The 14040-nt window shown below is 37.1% G+C and overlaps 1 protein-coding gene across 2 annotated transcripts in view; it reads left to right on the forward strand.

Moving 5' to 3' along the window:
- Window positions 1–14040, forward strand: part of vps50 (VPS50 subunit of EARP/GARPII complex) — a 114430-nt gene that overhangs the window by 7036 nt on the left and 93354 nt on the right. For both annotated transcript variants that reach the window (XM_032580316.1, XM_032580317.1), the window contains exons 3-5: window positions 2535–2657; window positions 3802–3873; window positions 11008–11061. In XM_032580316.1, coding sequence (XP_032436207.1) covers window positions 2535–2657; window positions 3802–3873; window positions 11008–11061 — 249 coding nt within the window. The remainder of the gene's footprint in view (window positions 1–2534; window positions 2658–3801; window positions 3874–11007; window positions 11062–14040) is intronic.

Genomic DNA, 14040 nt, shown 5'->3' on the forward strand with positions numbered 1-14040 from the left:
TATGAGACTGAGAGTGGGGAGGGGGTGAAGGGAAGCAGTGTCACACAGCAGAAGTTAATTTCCCAAACTAAACATGAACTAACTTCACAGTTAACACACAGCCATCGTCCTTCTCTCACTCCTCCTCTTCTTCTTTACCTTTTGCACAGAGTGACTCATCCATTCTGCCCTTCAATCTTTTCTTTCTCTCTTTTACACTTTCCCTCTCTTTTGAGCTGATTTTCCCACCCACCCACCCGTTTGGTAGCTGAGCATATTCTCCCGTTTCTCTCCTCAGTCTCTCCACCCTCTGGGATCCTGGTTTGCTCCTTTTTTTACCTGTTTCAAACACAGCAACATGCACCTGAAGGCTTCTGCACACACAACAATAGACAATCTGATGGTTCATTTTAATCCTCCTCCTTTGCCCTGTATAAGACAATCTATTTATAGAAGAGTAACAGGGACTCTGTGGGTGGAAAACAGTGAACTAGATGATGCTATGTATTACAGCGGAAAATGAAATTACATGCATTGTGGTGTAGGAATGTCAACCAGCTTGAAGCAGATTTAAATACTTGGATGCCCTGTTGATGCCTGCTTATTGTTGTCAACAGTTATTTTTGGTTAACCTGCTGTTTCATGCAAAATCATAACTTTTATGGATGCATTGATTGAGTTTCTCCTGTATTTATGTACTTTCAAGTTATTTTAACCCCATGACCTGTTTATCACGTTGGTGCATGTTAATGTTCTGAAAGGTAAAGATTGTGCTTCAGGTTATTACAGATATAAAGCTTCCTTCCACTTAATATGTAAGTGTATGCAAAAGTACCTGAACTCCTCCATGTTTTGTCAAATTACATCCCTGAGGTTCAGTGTATTTTCTTGGCCCTTTGTGTTAGACTATAAAAAATAGTTTATAATTGTTAAGTAGAAGGAAAAAGCTTCATTATTCATTCTTATCCTACAAATAAAATTAAAAGTTTAACCCCTTTAATCTAATACACTGGTGCTGTAGTGAATAAACACAATTGTATAGACAAAAACTGTACCAGAGTTTGAGGATGTAGTTGTGATCTTTATTGAAGAAAGCACAGAAAAAAACATGGCCTATATGGCGATTGCAGCATCATAACCGTGGAATACTTTTATTCAGTAGGGATGGAAAGGCTAAAGTTGGTGTAAATATGGATAAGTAGGCTGTAAAAGACTTGAAACGTTCACCTTCCAGCAGGAGAGATACCCTTAACACAAACAGGACTGCAGGAGATTGCTTCAGATCAAAGAATATTTACTTTTTAGAATGGCCTAGTCAAAGCATAGACCTATATCCAAATAGGAATGTTAGGACTTGAAAACCGCTCTTCACAGATGCTCTTCGCCCATACTGGTTGACTTTGAGCTATTTTTATACTAAATTTGGCAAGATTGTCCGTTCTTCTGTGTGGTAGAGACATGAGTCAAAATAGTTGCAGCTGTAATGCTCTTCAAAGTATCGACTAAATGGGATACAAATAAATGGGACATTTTCCAGATTTTATTTGCATGTGAACTTGTTGCTGCAAAGTGAGTAACTTGATTCAACTGGGCGAGTCTCCTGAGGTAGAAAATGTTTGACCAATTGCAATAATAAACTAAACTATGGTTCATTGTTTTAAAACCATGGTTAAACTGGAAAGCATGTGTTCAATTTTGAATCATTCAGTAAGGTTTAGTTGAAGTAACTATACATATTTCTATCTATAAGTTGAATTGTTTTGTGTAAAGTCACGACAAAAAAACCCAATGAAATACAATAACGTTTGTGATTGTAATGTTATAAAAGGGATACAGATACTTTTGCAAGACCTTGTATAAAGCATATGTCATAATCAAACATACACATCCACAGGAGGCCTTCAGCATAAGTGGCCCAGCTATTATTAATTGAAATATCATTATTTCGGTGTACTTTGTGTCTTTTCTTTAGTTGTAACCATTTTTTCTTGTATTTTGCAACACTACATGTCCTCCTCCACTTTCGTATTGACATCACTGCATCACAGCTCATTATGGATGTGGGCTTAAGGCTCCTTCTCCTAAAAGAGCAGCTGCAGCAAAAAAGCTCAATGGATGCACAGTGTGTTAATCAATGAGGGTCTGATGTTTCTCAGGGATAGCAGTCCTTTATTTTTCTGCTCCCCGTTTCTCCTTGACCTTTGACCAGTAATACAGTTGCAGGCTTCACTCAAAACCTGTCTTTAATGTTTGTTTTTTTTTAACCCTTTTTTTGCCACTCCTTGCACCTCACTTTCTGCTGTTCTGACTTCTTATTGCCTTTTGTTTCACCTTCAACTTTTCCCAAAACTTATTTGCATGTTTTTTTCATCATGTCTACCTTCCTTTTATTGCTTTTCCCTGTGGCAAGTTTGCTTCTTGTAGTTTATTCTCTTTTTTTTGTGTGTTTTGTTTTTTGAAAAGTGTAGAAACACAAGCGTCACAAACGTTTCTGTGAAGAGCGTCTTTTTACAGCTCTCTCCCTTCCTGTGGCCATCTCCTGATATGTCCTCCAGGAGGAGTTGCGGGAGCTGAGGCAGCAGCCCATCGACCCCCAGGCGGAGCAGGAAATCATTGACAGCATCGAAGAGGTCTACTTCTCCAACGACTCCTTCGACATGGTGCGGCACGAACTGGAGGTCAGTCGCTCCGGGATCGTGTTATCGCGTAAACGAGTCCCACTCTGTTCAAAACGATGAGACTGGCTCCTCAATCGACCTCCTACTTTTTTATTTTTTCAGGATAACGATTGCATCAAAGCTCGCCACATTTCAGCGACTTTAATAACAGTAGCATTGCATATCAAATGGGAATAAATATGTTCTGCCGCTGCTCATTGAGCCACATCTGACTGGCAGGAGTAAAAGTTCTTTCTTACCTGAGCTGCTGTCTCTTACGCTTTTACTGAGCTGCGTGCACATCACCCAGGTCCGGATTGATGGATTGCATCCACGCAACACAAGAAAGGTGTGAAATCTCATTAGATTTATCTTGGTATTGCTACACCATCCGAAATGAGACTTTCAGTCAAGAGGAAAGTAATTACCTCTCATGCTTTGAGCCATGGATTTGTAATATCTTCTTCTTTTCTCTAGCAAAGTTTGTTTGCTGTTTACCAAATAAGATTCTCTTTCATCTTGACTAATCTGATTTATGATCTAACAATGTGTATTTACTGAATAAACTCCTCTTTTTCTTGAGTAAAGAATCAAAGTTACCTTTAGTCACAGCAGCTGAAAAAGCTTAAATTCTTTGAGAAGCATAGTTCTTTTAGAATTTGAGAATAGAGAGAAGATGAAATCCCTGTTTTGATCCTGTGCAGGAAAAAAAGTGATTGTTGAAAGAAAGTCAGAATAATCCTGAAAATGGAAACACCAACATGCTGCAAAGGCTGCAGAAGACGTGTTTGCTTTTTACCACAGAAGACCCTGAGAAACTGTATTTACTGACTAAATTCATTTTCTATTTTAAATATGTGAGTTATCTTTAGTCTCAACAGCTTAAAAAATGTAAAAATCTTTTAAATTCATGGTGGGATATGTAAAAAAAAAAAAAAAAGACTCTTAGGAGGTAGATTGCCTCTTTCAACAAACAGTAGATCCAATTCCTTTCTAGTTAAATGCTCATTTGGGTTATAGGCTGGATGCCGCCTTGCAAATGTGAGAAGGGTTTCGGAAATTGGTTTACGGACACAAACGCTTTGGCTGTTACCGTCTGTATTGGAGGATGCGAGGTAAATATTCATTGCGGTTTAATGTTTGTCTGTGTTTCCTGTTATTATAGAAGCTCCCACCTGAGCTGAACCTTCAGGAACTGGAAGAGTACAGAGACAAACTCAAGAGACAACAGGCTGCAGTAAGTGACTACTCTCAGTAGTAGAAGCGCACAGGCAAGAAGTTAGACTGTAAGGTGTAGTATTTGGTTTTATGCAGTGTATTTGAATATTTGTTTTTAACTGTGTGTTGAGATAAATTATATGTAAAACTAAATGTAACAGTATTTTATAGACAGTTCTGTTTTGGGTACTAAAGAGAAAAAATGACAAAAAACAAAACAATAAAAAAAAACATATGAAAACAACAGGTCCAGAGAAACCTGTGCTGACTTCACCTTAATTTTCATTTTATTACTCTGGAAAGCTGGAGTAATAAAAACTGCTCCCATCTGTGCTGCCCTCCTGTGCTGGCAATAATTTTAAAATAATGAAACAATAAAGCATCTGAAGAAAAAGCTCCCTAAAAGCTCTTCTTTTCATTTTGATAGAAGATTTAAATGTTGTTTTGCTCCTTCTTGTCATCTAAAATTTGCTTTATACCTCAAGGGCCTGCCACACCTCTCCACAGCAAAATGTGTCTTGTTAGGTGCATTTGACTTGAAAGGCTCTTTGACAGCTGGTTATCTTCTATACAAAGAGGAGTATAGGGAGGACTAAATGGTATATCATGGTTTGCACTTTGTCTAAATTCACTTGTTTGTTCCTTTAGTTTTATCTCTGGTTTTTCCTCCTCAGCTGGATCATTTTCATAAAACCCTTTATACAGAGGTCATTTAGTTATTTGGAGTTTCACAAGGCTGACCTGTGAAATGTTTTGTTTTTATAGCAGCATATGGAAGACCAACACTTTCACAAACCAACATAGATGCTACCCACCTGTCTCTCTAGCGTTTAAATATTTCTTTTTAGTTACCTAATAGCCATTCTTTTTGTTGTGTGCCACATGTTTTCACCACACACTTCATATCCCTTATTTTTTGTACACTACTCTTCCACTTGCCCTCTGGTGTACTGGCTGTTTAAATGAGACATTGCTCCAGACACTTTGGCATGGAGAAATACAGTAGTAGCTTATAGCATAAGCGTACATAAGCTGTCTCACATCTTTCCTGTCTGAAATGAAGAGAAAGATGTTTGTGGCTGTTTGTGGTTCTCCGCCTTTAGGCATTTGGTGAGCTGTAGCAACTGGTCTGGGCTTGTGTGAGACAGGATATTTGAAGGTAATTGTTTGTGTTGTTTGGTGTTGGGTGTACATGACATCTCGACTTGTGTAATTGTTTCCCTTATGATCTTGGGAAGACATAGATTGCTTTACCTACTGCCAGACCTGGAGTTTTTCTTTAGACCAACTATTCTGTTGAGCACTGATCATTTTGGATTACTTTCTAGAAAGTCCTAATAAAGTTTTTATTATCATCCTTTTTCTTTACAGGTTTTACAGGTTTTACCTTTAAGGTATATGTTGAAATATTTATTTATTTCACTAAGCAAAACCAAGTAGGTAGACTGATTACAGACTGTTTGCAAGTCTTTAATCATGTTCATTATTATGATTTTCCACTTACAATTAACAAAAGCACAACGTTTAATTTCTTAGACTAAAATTTTACCTTGGACAATTAAAAAAAGAAAATTTACAGAAATGTGGGTTTAATGTCTGTTTAAAGGTTATATTTTCTAAAGGTACATTTTAATATGACAAGCAGCCCTCATTGGAATGCATATTCTAATTTACTGAATATGACTGTCTCCACAAATGTGGCCCATAATTACAGTTGGAACAAAATAATATACATTTTAATACAACTAGAACTGTGACACACCAGCCTGGACAAGAACTCATAATTATCTTGCCACCATGAGCATTGTAAGAATGCTTAAGGAGGACAGAAATCTCTGATCTCTGAAGCTCATTGTTAGAGAACAGCAGGAAAGACTGGCACTTCGGAGTCATTATGTATTCATAGAGATCAGGTATATTCGGAAGGGATAGAAGAAAATAAGTATATCTTTCCCACCAACACAAATGGAGAGATGTTGAGTCTGGTAAACTCTTCTTGGACTTTAACTTGGACTGTATGCATTGATCAGATACAACTTAAGACAGAGCTTTTAGACAATAAACATTCCAGGTGTTTTTGACATAAAGGATAAAATGGGGAAAAAAATACATCTCATTTCCACTACTTGTTATGGTGGAGGATCTGTGATTCTTTTGGACTGTTTCTCTTCCAAGAGTCATGGGAATCATTTTAGAGGTTGGATTACTTTCATGTCTTGACCAGAGGTGACATTAGGTGTGAAGGGCTCTGTATTTTCTATATTAAAGTGAGTTCAAGCTAAAATATTTATGGATGCATGGTGTTTTCTTTTTATCTATAGAAGATTTTCTGTGTTTAAGTAAGCTTATTAGAAATGCCATGTTGCATCAGAAAGGCAACTCAGCAGGAGTTACAGCGAGTCTGTGATTGATAACATGCTATGATTTTATTTTGTTTGGTGAGCTCAAAGAGTTGTTTGGCACTAAGATTAATCCCGTCCTCTGCTGTTGAGATGTAGGATAAATTCAGAAATATGCTAATAGGGACAGATTATCGAGACTGCTGAATTTTGTGTTTTTGGTAGATTTTATTTGGAAGCGTGCAACAAGAATGAGCGGAAAAGTGAAACAAAAAAAATCAAAATGTTGTTGGAATATCCTGAAAATATGAAGTCAGGATTGTGACTTGTGCATGCACTGTGGTTCATCAAACTAATGGTGGTCCCCTGCAGCCAGCTTTGAACAGGCCACATTCCCTCTGAGGAAGCGATAATGATGCTTTTAGACTCTCAGCATAAGGGTTGCCCTGTGTCGGCCTTTCCCTCTGCTAGCTGATGTGGAGAGTCCTCCTCATGCTGCTCAGTTCACTGTTGGTGTGAGCATATGTAGCTCTGTGGCTGTAGTACTCGAAATAACAGCTAGTCTGCCAATTGGACAATATGTGTTTATATCTATGTTTACTATTTTCTCTTTGCTCTTGCTGTGCCAGAAAGTCCACGAATGTGACTGACACATTGACTTGTTTTACCTTTAAAGCCACATCATGTTAATCACCAACTAATGAAGAACAACTTTCTCAGTGAAGAAAAAAATGATTGATAAATACAAAGTATAGTACACTTGTGATTTGGAAGGAAAAATCCACGGTTTATTAAAAATGTTTCACAAATAAATATGCAAATGCACTCTGCCCGTCTTTTCCTCCAAAACTTCTAAATACAAGGCAATCAATTGCCTTCAGAAGTCAGCTAATAAAAAATGTCATCCTGTGTAGAATTCAAGCTCTGTATAAATACAGCGCTTCTGTAAAGGCCCCAGAGGTTTTTAGAAAGCAGGGCGTGATCATAAAAAGCAGCCCAGGGTCTATACAACTCATGGAGCACTGTTCAATCCATCCTCTAAATATAGATTGAATGTGGCACAATGACATGCAGCTAAAGGGAAAGGCCTGGCATGCTGAGAATTAATCAGCCAAGAAGCCCCTGGTAACCCCTGAAGATCTGCAGAAATCCACAGCTCCAGTGGTTCTGTCAACAGAACAAGCATTAGTCATTCGTTAAACAAATTGTGGAGTGATCTTCCACAAAAAGATTTAAAAATAGGACAGAATTGCTGAAAGTAGGCGGTAAAATGTCCTTCTTGAAGTTTGCCACAAGCCATAAGGCTCCAACTGCCCTGTGATGGACTGGCGACCTAGGGTGTACCCTCCCTGGAGATAGGCACCAGCACCCCTCTTGACCTCACTACGGATAAGGGGTCCAACCAAACATGAGGTGCTCTGGGCAAATGAGATGAAAAGTGAATTGTTTTGTAACTTTCATTATTGTGCTGTGTGAAGGATTTTCTTCAGCAGGGACAGGGAAACTGTTCAGAATTGATGAGAAGCGAGATGAGGCGAGATTCAGGTCAACCATAGAAGAAAACCTATTAGAAGCTGTAAAAGACTTGAGAGGAGGTTCGTCTCTCCAGCAGGACAACCTCCCTAAACATGTACACAACTAGGACTGTGAAGGAGTTGTGTAGATCAAAGCATATGCATGTTAAAATAAACATGGTCAAAGCCATGAAATACAATTGAAAGCTTGTGGCAAAAAATGCTCTCTCAATTTTGAGCTATTTTGCAAAGAACAGGAAAAGAAATTTGTTGAGAAAATATTTACTGAGATGGGCTGAAAAGAAATAAATCTCACACTTTAAAATATTTCGGAGTAAAGATGTTGAGAACCATAATTTTTTTTTTCTGTTATTCACAGCAATGCTCTACTTTGTGGTAATGCCAATAAAATGCACAAAAGTTTGTGATTGCTTGGAAGCGTGCAATAAGAATGAGAAGAAAAGTGAAACAAAAAAAATCTAAATGTTGTTGGAATATTCTGAAATTCTGTATTATATGGGTTAACAGTAGTGTATTTCTTGTTGCATCTTACCACCCAATATCAACTATGCTTTAACATTAAATTTATTTTGCCTCTGCATTCCCAATCCAATTGGAAGAACAGTTCTCTTTAATGGAACTTGAAAGCTAGCAGTAATGAGTTCTGTCCCTCTGATCAGCTTCCTTATTCGTAGTGATGCATATGCAATCATTGCCTGAGCCTTGCCTGGCCACATCCGTATGCTTAAATTTGGGTGGAATGATGACGCGCTGCAGAGTGAAAAGTACGAGTGAGTGAAAATGAAACTTAAGAGATTATGTCAATGGATGATGAAAATAGACCCACAGAGATCACTGGCTTCAAAGTAAAGATTCATATTATTTTAGCAGCCTTCGTTTAAAAATCTGGGCAAATTTTGACAGGTAATTTTAAATAGTCATGTTTGTGCCATTGCATTAAGAGTTGAAACTCTTTAGAATAGCCTTTTATTGCTGCTAACCCTGATTAGTGCATGCTTATTTGGGTCTAATTACCACACACATTTGTGTTAATTTCTGGCTGAAAAACCTTATGTGTTCAAATGCAAATATATGCAAATTCACATATGCACTTATATTCAACCTTTGCCATGATTATATATTACAATCTTCATTGCTAATCACTAAGTAACAAACTATACAAGCATTCTTTCTGTCTGCAGAATTTAAAATATTTTGCTACAGTTTGAGACATTTTTTGTCTCCTGTGAAATTTCTTTCCTCTTTTTAAAAATGCCATGGTAAGCCAATAATTTCCCCAATTGTTTTATTGTCTTTCTTTGTTGACTATTCATCATTGGCAGCCATTTGTTTTGGACAATATTTGTTCCATCTGCTAAATATTAAATGCACCGTGCTTGCTTTGCTGCTCACTTACTGCACAATTAACCTCAGTTTGTGTCTGTGAGGGCAAGCTGAGAATTAATGACTTTGGCTTTGTGGCTCAGGTAGTGCTCAGTTATTCACAGCTGGTTATTTGCTGTGTGTGTTCACACCACTTCACTTTAGAATGTTATAGTATTAAAAAGATTAAATATGCCGATAGGTGGCGCTGTGGGGTTATTTTGGTACATTTTTCTGAGCTTAAGAGTTAGTTTTTGCTTTTTCCCCCTTCTCCCTTGTTACCTCAATGTAGTCTTTTCTTTTCTTCCAAGCATTTTTTGTAATCTTCTTTTTTTCTAATATAGACTTAAATGTAAACGCAATCCCCTTATTAAGATTTCATGAAAGAACCTCTCAATCTTCAAGTGGAGCCACATTTTCCATCTGTTAAGGTCTTCACTTTTCAGCCATGCATGCTTAACACACGTTGAAATGTCATCTCCACCCCTAACTTCATGCACAGCATACTAACAACTTGTCCGCCTCCTCACCACTTTGAAAATACTTGTGCTTGGTTACACAAATAGAGATTTTCATTAGATGAATGCTTTTCTTGTCATTTTGTTGAGCATTAAATGATATACAACAAAAGGAGACACCTTTTCTTTGGAAGATAACATATATTGTGAAAAACCTGAAGCACACAAACAAAAACAGATAAAAAAAATATGGAAAGATATTCTAAACCACTGCACTTATGTAAGGTATATAACTCAAACAGGAGTTTGGTATTTTAACAGCTTATGCCAGAAAGTTGTTGAGCAGTTTGGTGGTTCTGGTTTGGATGTTATCAGTTCAAGCCTTGCTCCAGTTTAAGATGTTCATGGAGTATGAGTCCATAATCTGTGTTCAGAGGTCTCTTCCTGCAGAGCCAGAACTTTGACAGAAAGTAGAGAAGATCCTTTTAGATCCCATCACTATCCTGTGCATGGCCCTCTGGTCTGCCGTCTTGCAGTTGGAGTTCAATGCTGAGAAGCAATACCTTGTGATATTGTAATTAACTGACCTTGATTTGCTAAGAACACTCACCTACACCTCATCCATTGCCTGTCAACACATAAAGGGCATCAGTCAGTCACATTACAGAAACTCAATGCACTTAGGTATCAGAATGAGAAGAAAATTATTTTTTTGAATGGATTCATTTTGCTTTCTAACAACAGTTTACACTTGTGGGGATGCTGCAATGGTCTTATATTGGGCCTTTTGGTATTACCTCAACATTGTTTGTCACAGCTTAACTGAGTATTTTTAGCTGAACACAACCATCCCTTTACAACCACAATGCACTACTGATTGCCACTTCCAGCTGGGTAACAGACCAAGTCGCAAAGCTCAAATCATGTACTCCAGTAGTTTTAATTATCCACTTTAAGTTTTCAGAAGCACTTTGTGTTCCTTGCGTTTCCATTCATACAGAAAAGTAAAGCGTCCTTGTACTAATTTTACATCCATACCTTTTGCGCTGTACTTCAAGAGCACAATGCAAGCTCTTCAGAAAATGAAAGCTGCTTCAGGTTATATATGTACATATAAGCTGTTTGTGTGTGTGTATTGATTTGGTAAAAGGAACAATGCAGAGAGTGAAAACCTGAAACTGCTATCTGAACAGCTGTATCAAAGATCTCCCACAAAGAAACAAGACTTTCTATTGAGAAAAATATAGAATGAAGTCACACCGAGAGCAAGAGAGAGAGAGACACACTCTGTTGAAATGCTATGGCTATTTGGTGATTAGATACAGACATCATTTGTGTTATTCGTCCATTCTCAAAATACAATTACGGTTCCCAATCCATTTCTGTAGAGTGAACTTGAGAATATCTTTGCTCTTTTTTATCATGTTTTCATGTTTTTATTCTACTTTCCTTTCCATAGGTTTCTAAAAGGGTCGCTGATCTCATTCTGGAGAAGCAGCCTTCTTATGTCAAGGTAGGTTTCCATTGCCAGCTGAATACTCCCATTTTTCCAAATACTCTGCTGGACCGTCAAAGTAGTTTCTGTTCCTGATATTCTCTTAGGGACCAGGTTTAGCTTACCTTGGTGCCATTCATTTCAGTGAGTGCATCCAGTGCAACAACCTTTGCTTCTGTCAGCCAATCATTTTGTGGAAACTGTGTCAAAATTGGGTTTGAAGTGTACATACAGTGCAATCTGAGCAAAGTGATACCTTAAACTTTCATCTTAGAATATGCCAGGTTTATTTCACATGCAATGGACACAGAGACAGAATAGAAATGGAAAAAAGAGACAAAAATTGAGAGAGCTGGGATAATAAGTTAAAAGTTAAGAATAGAGGAGAGGAAGAATGATAGAGAATACAAGAAAACACACAAGTAATCTGCTTCTACACCTGCAGAAAGAGAAAAAAACAGAGTAGCGAAACCACAGTGACAAACAATATATGCATATATAACAATATCAGGGAGAAACCCTTTGCTCTGGTACTTTGTACATATGACACAACTTTTTTTTTACTTAATGCAGAGCAACTTAGATCCATCTGAAACAGTGCACCTTGTATTTTCTTACATGGTTGATTCAGAAAGATTTTTTAAACTCAATTGGTAATTTTTCTTTCTTTGTGACCTCAACAGCTGAAATTTAGTTTCAGGACATATTCCTTGTATGGGTTCTTTTGTGTTGTGTAATTGCTTCTTTGCTGAACTCAAAGCACGATATGATTGGACATTAGCTTATTTTGATGCTACCAGGGTGTCATGTCAGCTACCAGAACTTTGGTAACCATAGTGATAGGAAATTAGACTCCTTTCCCTGAAAAGTCAAGAGAAGGAAGTCAGTAATGTTGTATTTATTCATAAAAACCTAAGCCAGACATACTCTTCATGTGATTGTCTGGTGGTTTTTAGTGACTAACTGAATTTAACTGCGTTTTTCTAACATTAATTATCTTGCACGTCTTTGCTTAATCTATTATATTCTTGAAGAATAAAGGAGATCTGACTGGCTGTTGTATTAAAATTTATTCTGCATAATTTACCAAATTTAAACAGCATTGTCTTCTGTTCCCTTTGCTTCCACCACTGGCCAAACAGATAGTATGTCCTGCATTCACTTGTGCTCGGACATGTTGTATTTACTTTATTCAGATGGCATAGGAGTTAATCAACACTTCAATTTAATTCTTTTTTTTCTGTGAATTATGGTGGATGATCTGTGATGTAATGAGCCTGCAAGAATTTGCAAGTGCCACATTTTTATTTTTGTTAGCACATCTTTAATGTCACTAAATACATGATGTGTGACAACTCTAATTGGCAGAAAATGTCTGACCTTGTTAAGGCCTTTGAAAATCTGTTGATGCTTTCAAACACTTATAATTTTTTATAAGGTCATGCCAATATCCCACAACCAGGAAAACGGTAATGTTCACTGGTACGCATCTGCCGTTTTTCGGCGACATTTCTAAATTGGTACTACTTTGTGTCACTATCAAAATTATGTTTTTACATTGAAAACATCGTGTCCAAAATCACTTAAAAACATTGGTGGCTTTTATTCAGTTCCTCATATCAGTTGCTGCTGCATATGTTTATAACTAAGAACATAATCCTTGACGATAGCTTCTTTCTTCTGCTGTATGATTTTCTGCTGTTTTTTTGTTTTTCTTATCAACCCTTGGTGATCTTTTTAAAAAAATTCACGAAGAAAAACACATCCACAGGACTTTAATCTGTTCTTTTGTTGAGTGTAACACATCAATGAACCCACAAATCACAGAGCCACATAAATGTCTGGCTGCTAAGCGTCTAATATGATTCATAGCTGTACAGTGGTCAGTTTGATCTCTGATAATGCCCTCTAGGGATCCTTGGCTTTCACTTGTGTTCAGTTTTATAAAGTGAAAAAAATTATACAGAATCCAGAACCATTAGTATTGATTCATTTATAATTATTTTATATAAATTTGTTTGCTAATGTATAATGTATGTACTACTCAAGATCAATAAACAAAACAAGCAGGGATTTTTAGTAAAAGTTCCCATATGTACATTTTTGGTTAGTAATTAAGTCCTCAAACTTTATCATCTTCAGATGCATCAAAAAAAGGATGTTTGCTTTTCCTCAAAATTCTAATAAATTACCTCCAAATAGGGTGGACGAGGTAAATCAAAACCATCACAAAAGAGTACAATTGAATCAGTGTTTACTTACGTAGCACCCTGAGCATATTCACAGTGCTACGGTTTTTCTTTCTATGTTGCAGCTTTATCGCTAAATGGATTAAGTTATTTTTTTCTTTACAAACTTTGCATAAACATATTTGTATAAGTATTTCCAGCCTTCGCCATGAAGCTCAAAATTAAGCTCATGTGAATCCTGTTTCTAATGATAATTCTTGACATGTTTCTACAGCTTAATTAAGAGTCCATCTGTGGTAAATTAAGTTGATTTGACAGAATTTGGAACGGCACACAATTTTCCATATAAGGTTTGTGTTTTGACAGTACATGTCAAAGCACAAACAAGCATTTAGTCAAAGGAATTGTCTGTACACTTCAGAGACAGGGTTGTTTCAAGATGCAAATATGGGCAAGGGTGCATAATGATTTCTGAAGCTGAAAGGCCCCATACTTCATTCGAAGTGCCGAAATCGACTTTCATTGACAGAGATGCATGATGGAAATTGCGTCATTGTGTTTGCAGAGAAGAATCTGTCTCCCATTCTCGACTACAGGCCCAGGTTGAACTATTTCCACAGAGCTATGTGCGAAGTGTTATGTGAGTGGTTAGATGTTTTGTTCCCTGATCTAAATTTGGGCATATTATGTAAAGGTCATTTTTATATATGTATATTATATGTGGTTATGTTTATTCAGTTAAAAAAGTTAACTACGAAAAAACTAATTATAGTGCAGCAAATAAAGCGGCTGCTCCCGCCGTCTTTTC

The sequence above is a fragment of the Xiphophorus hellerii genome, chromosome 13 (genome assembly GCF_003331165.1).
Source record: "Xiphophorus hellerii strain 12219 chromosome 13, Xiphophorus_hellerii-4.1, whole genome shotgun sequence".
NCBI lineage: Eukaryota > Metazoa > Chordata > Actinopteri > Cyprinodontiformes > Poeciliidae > Xiphophorus > Xiphophorus hellerii.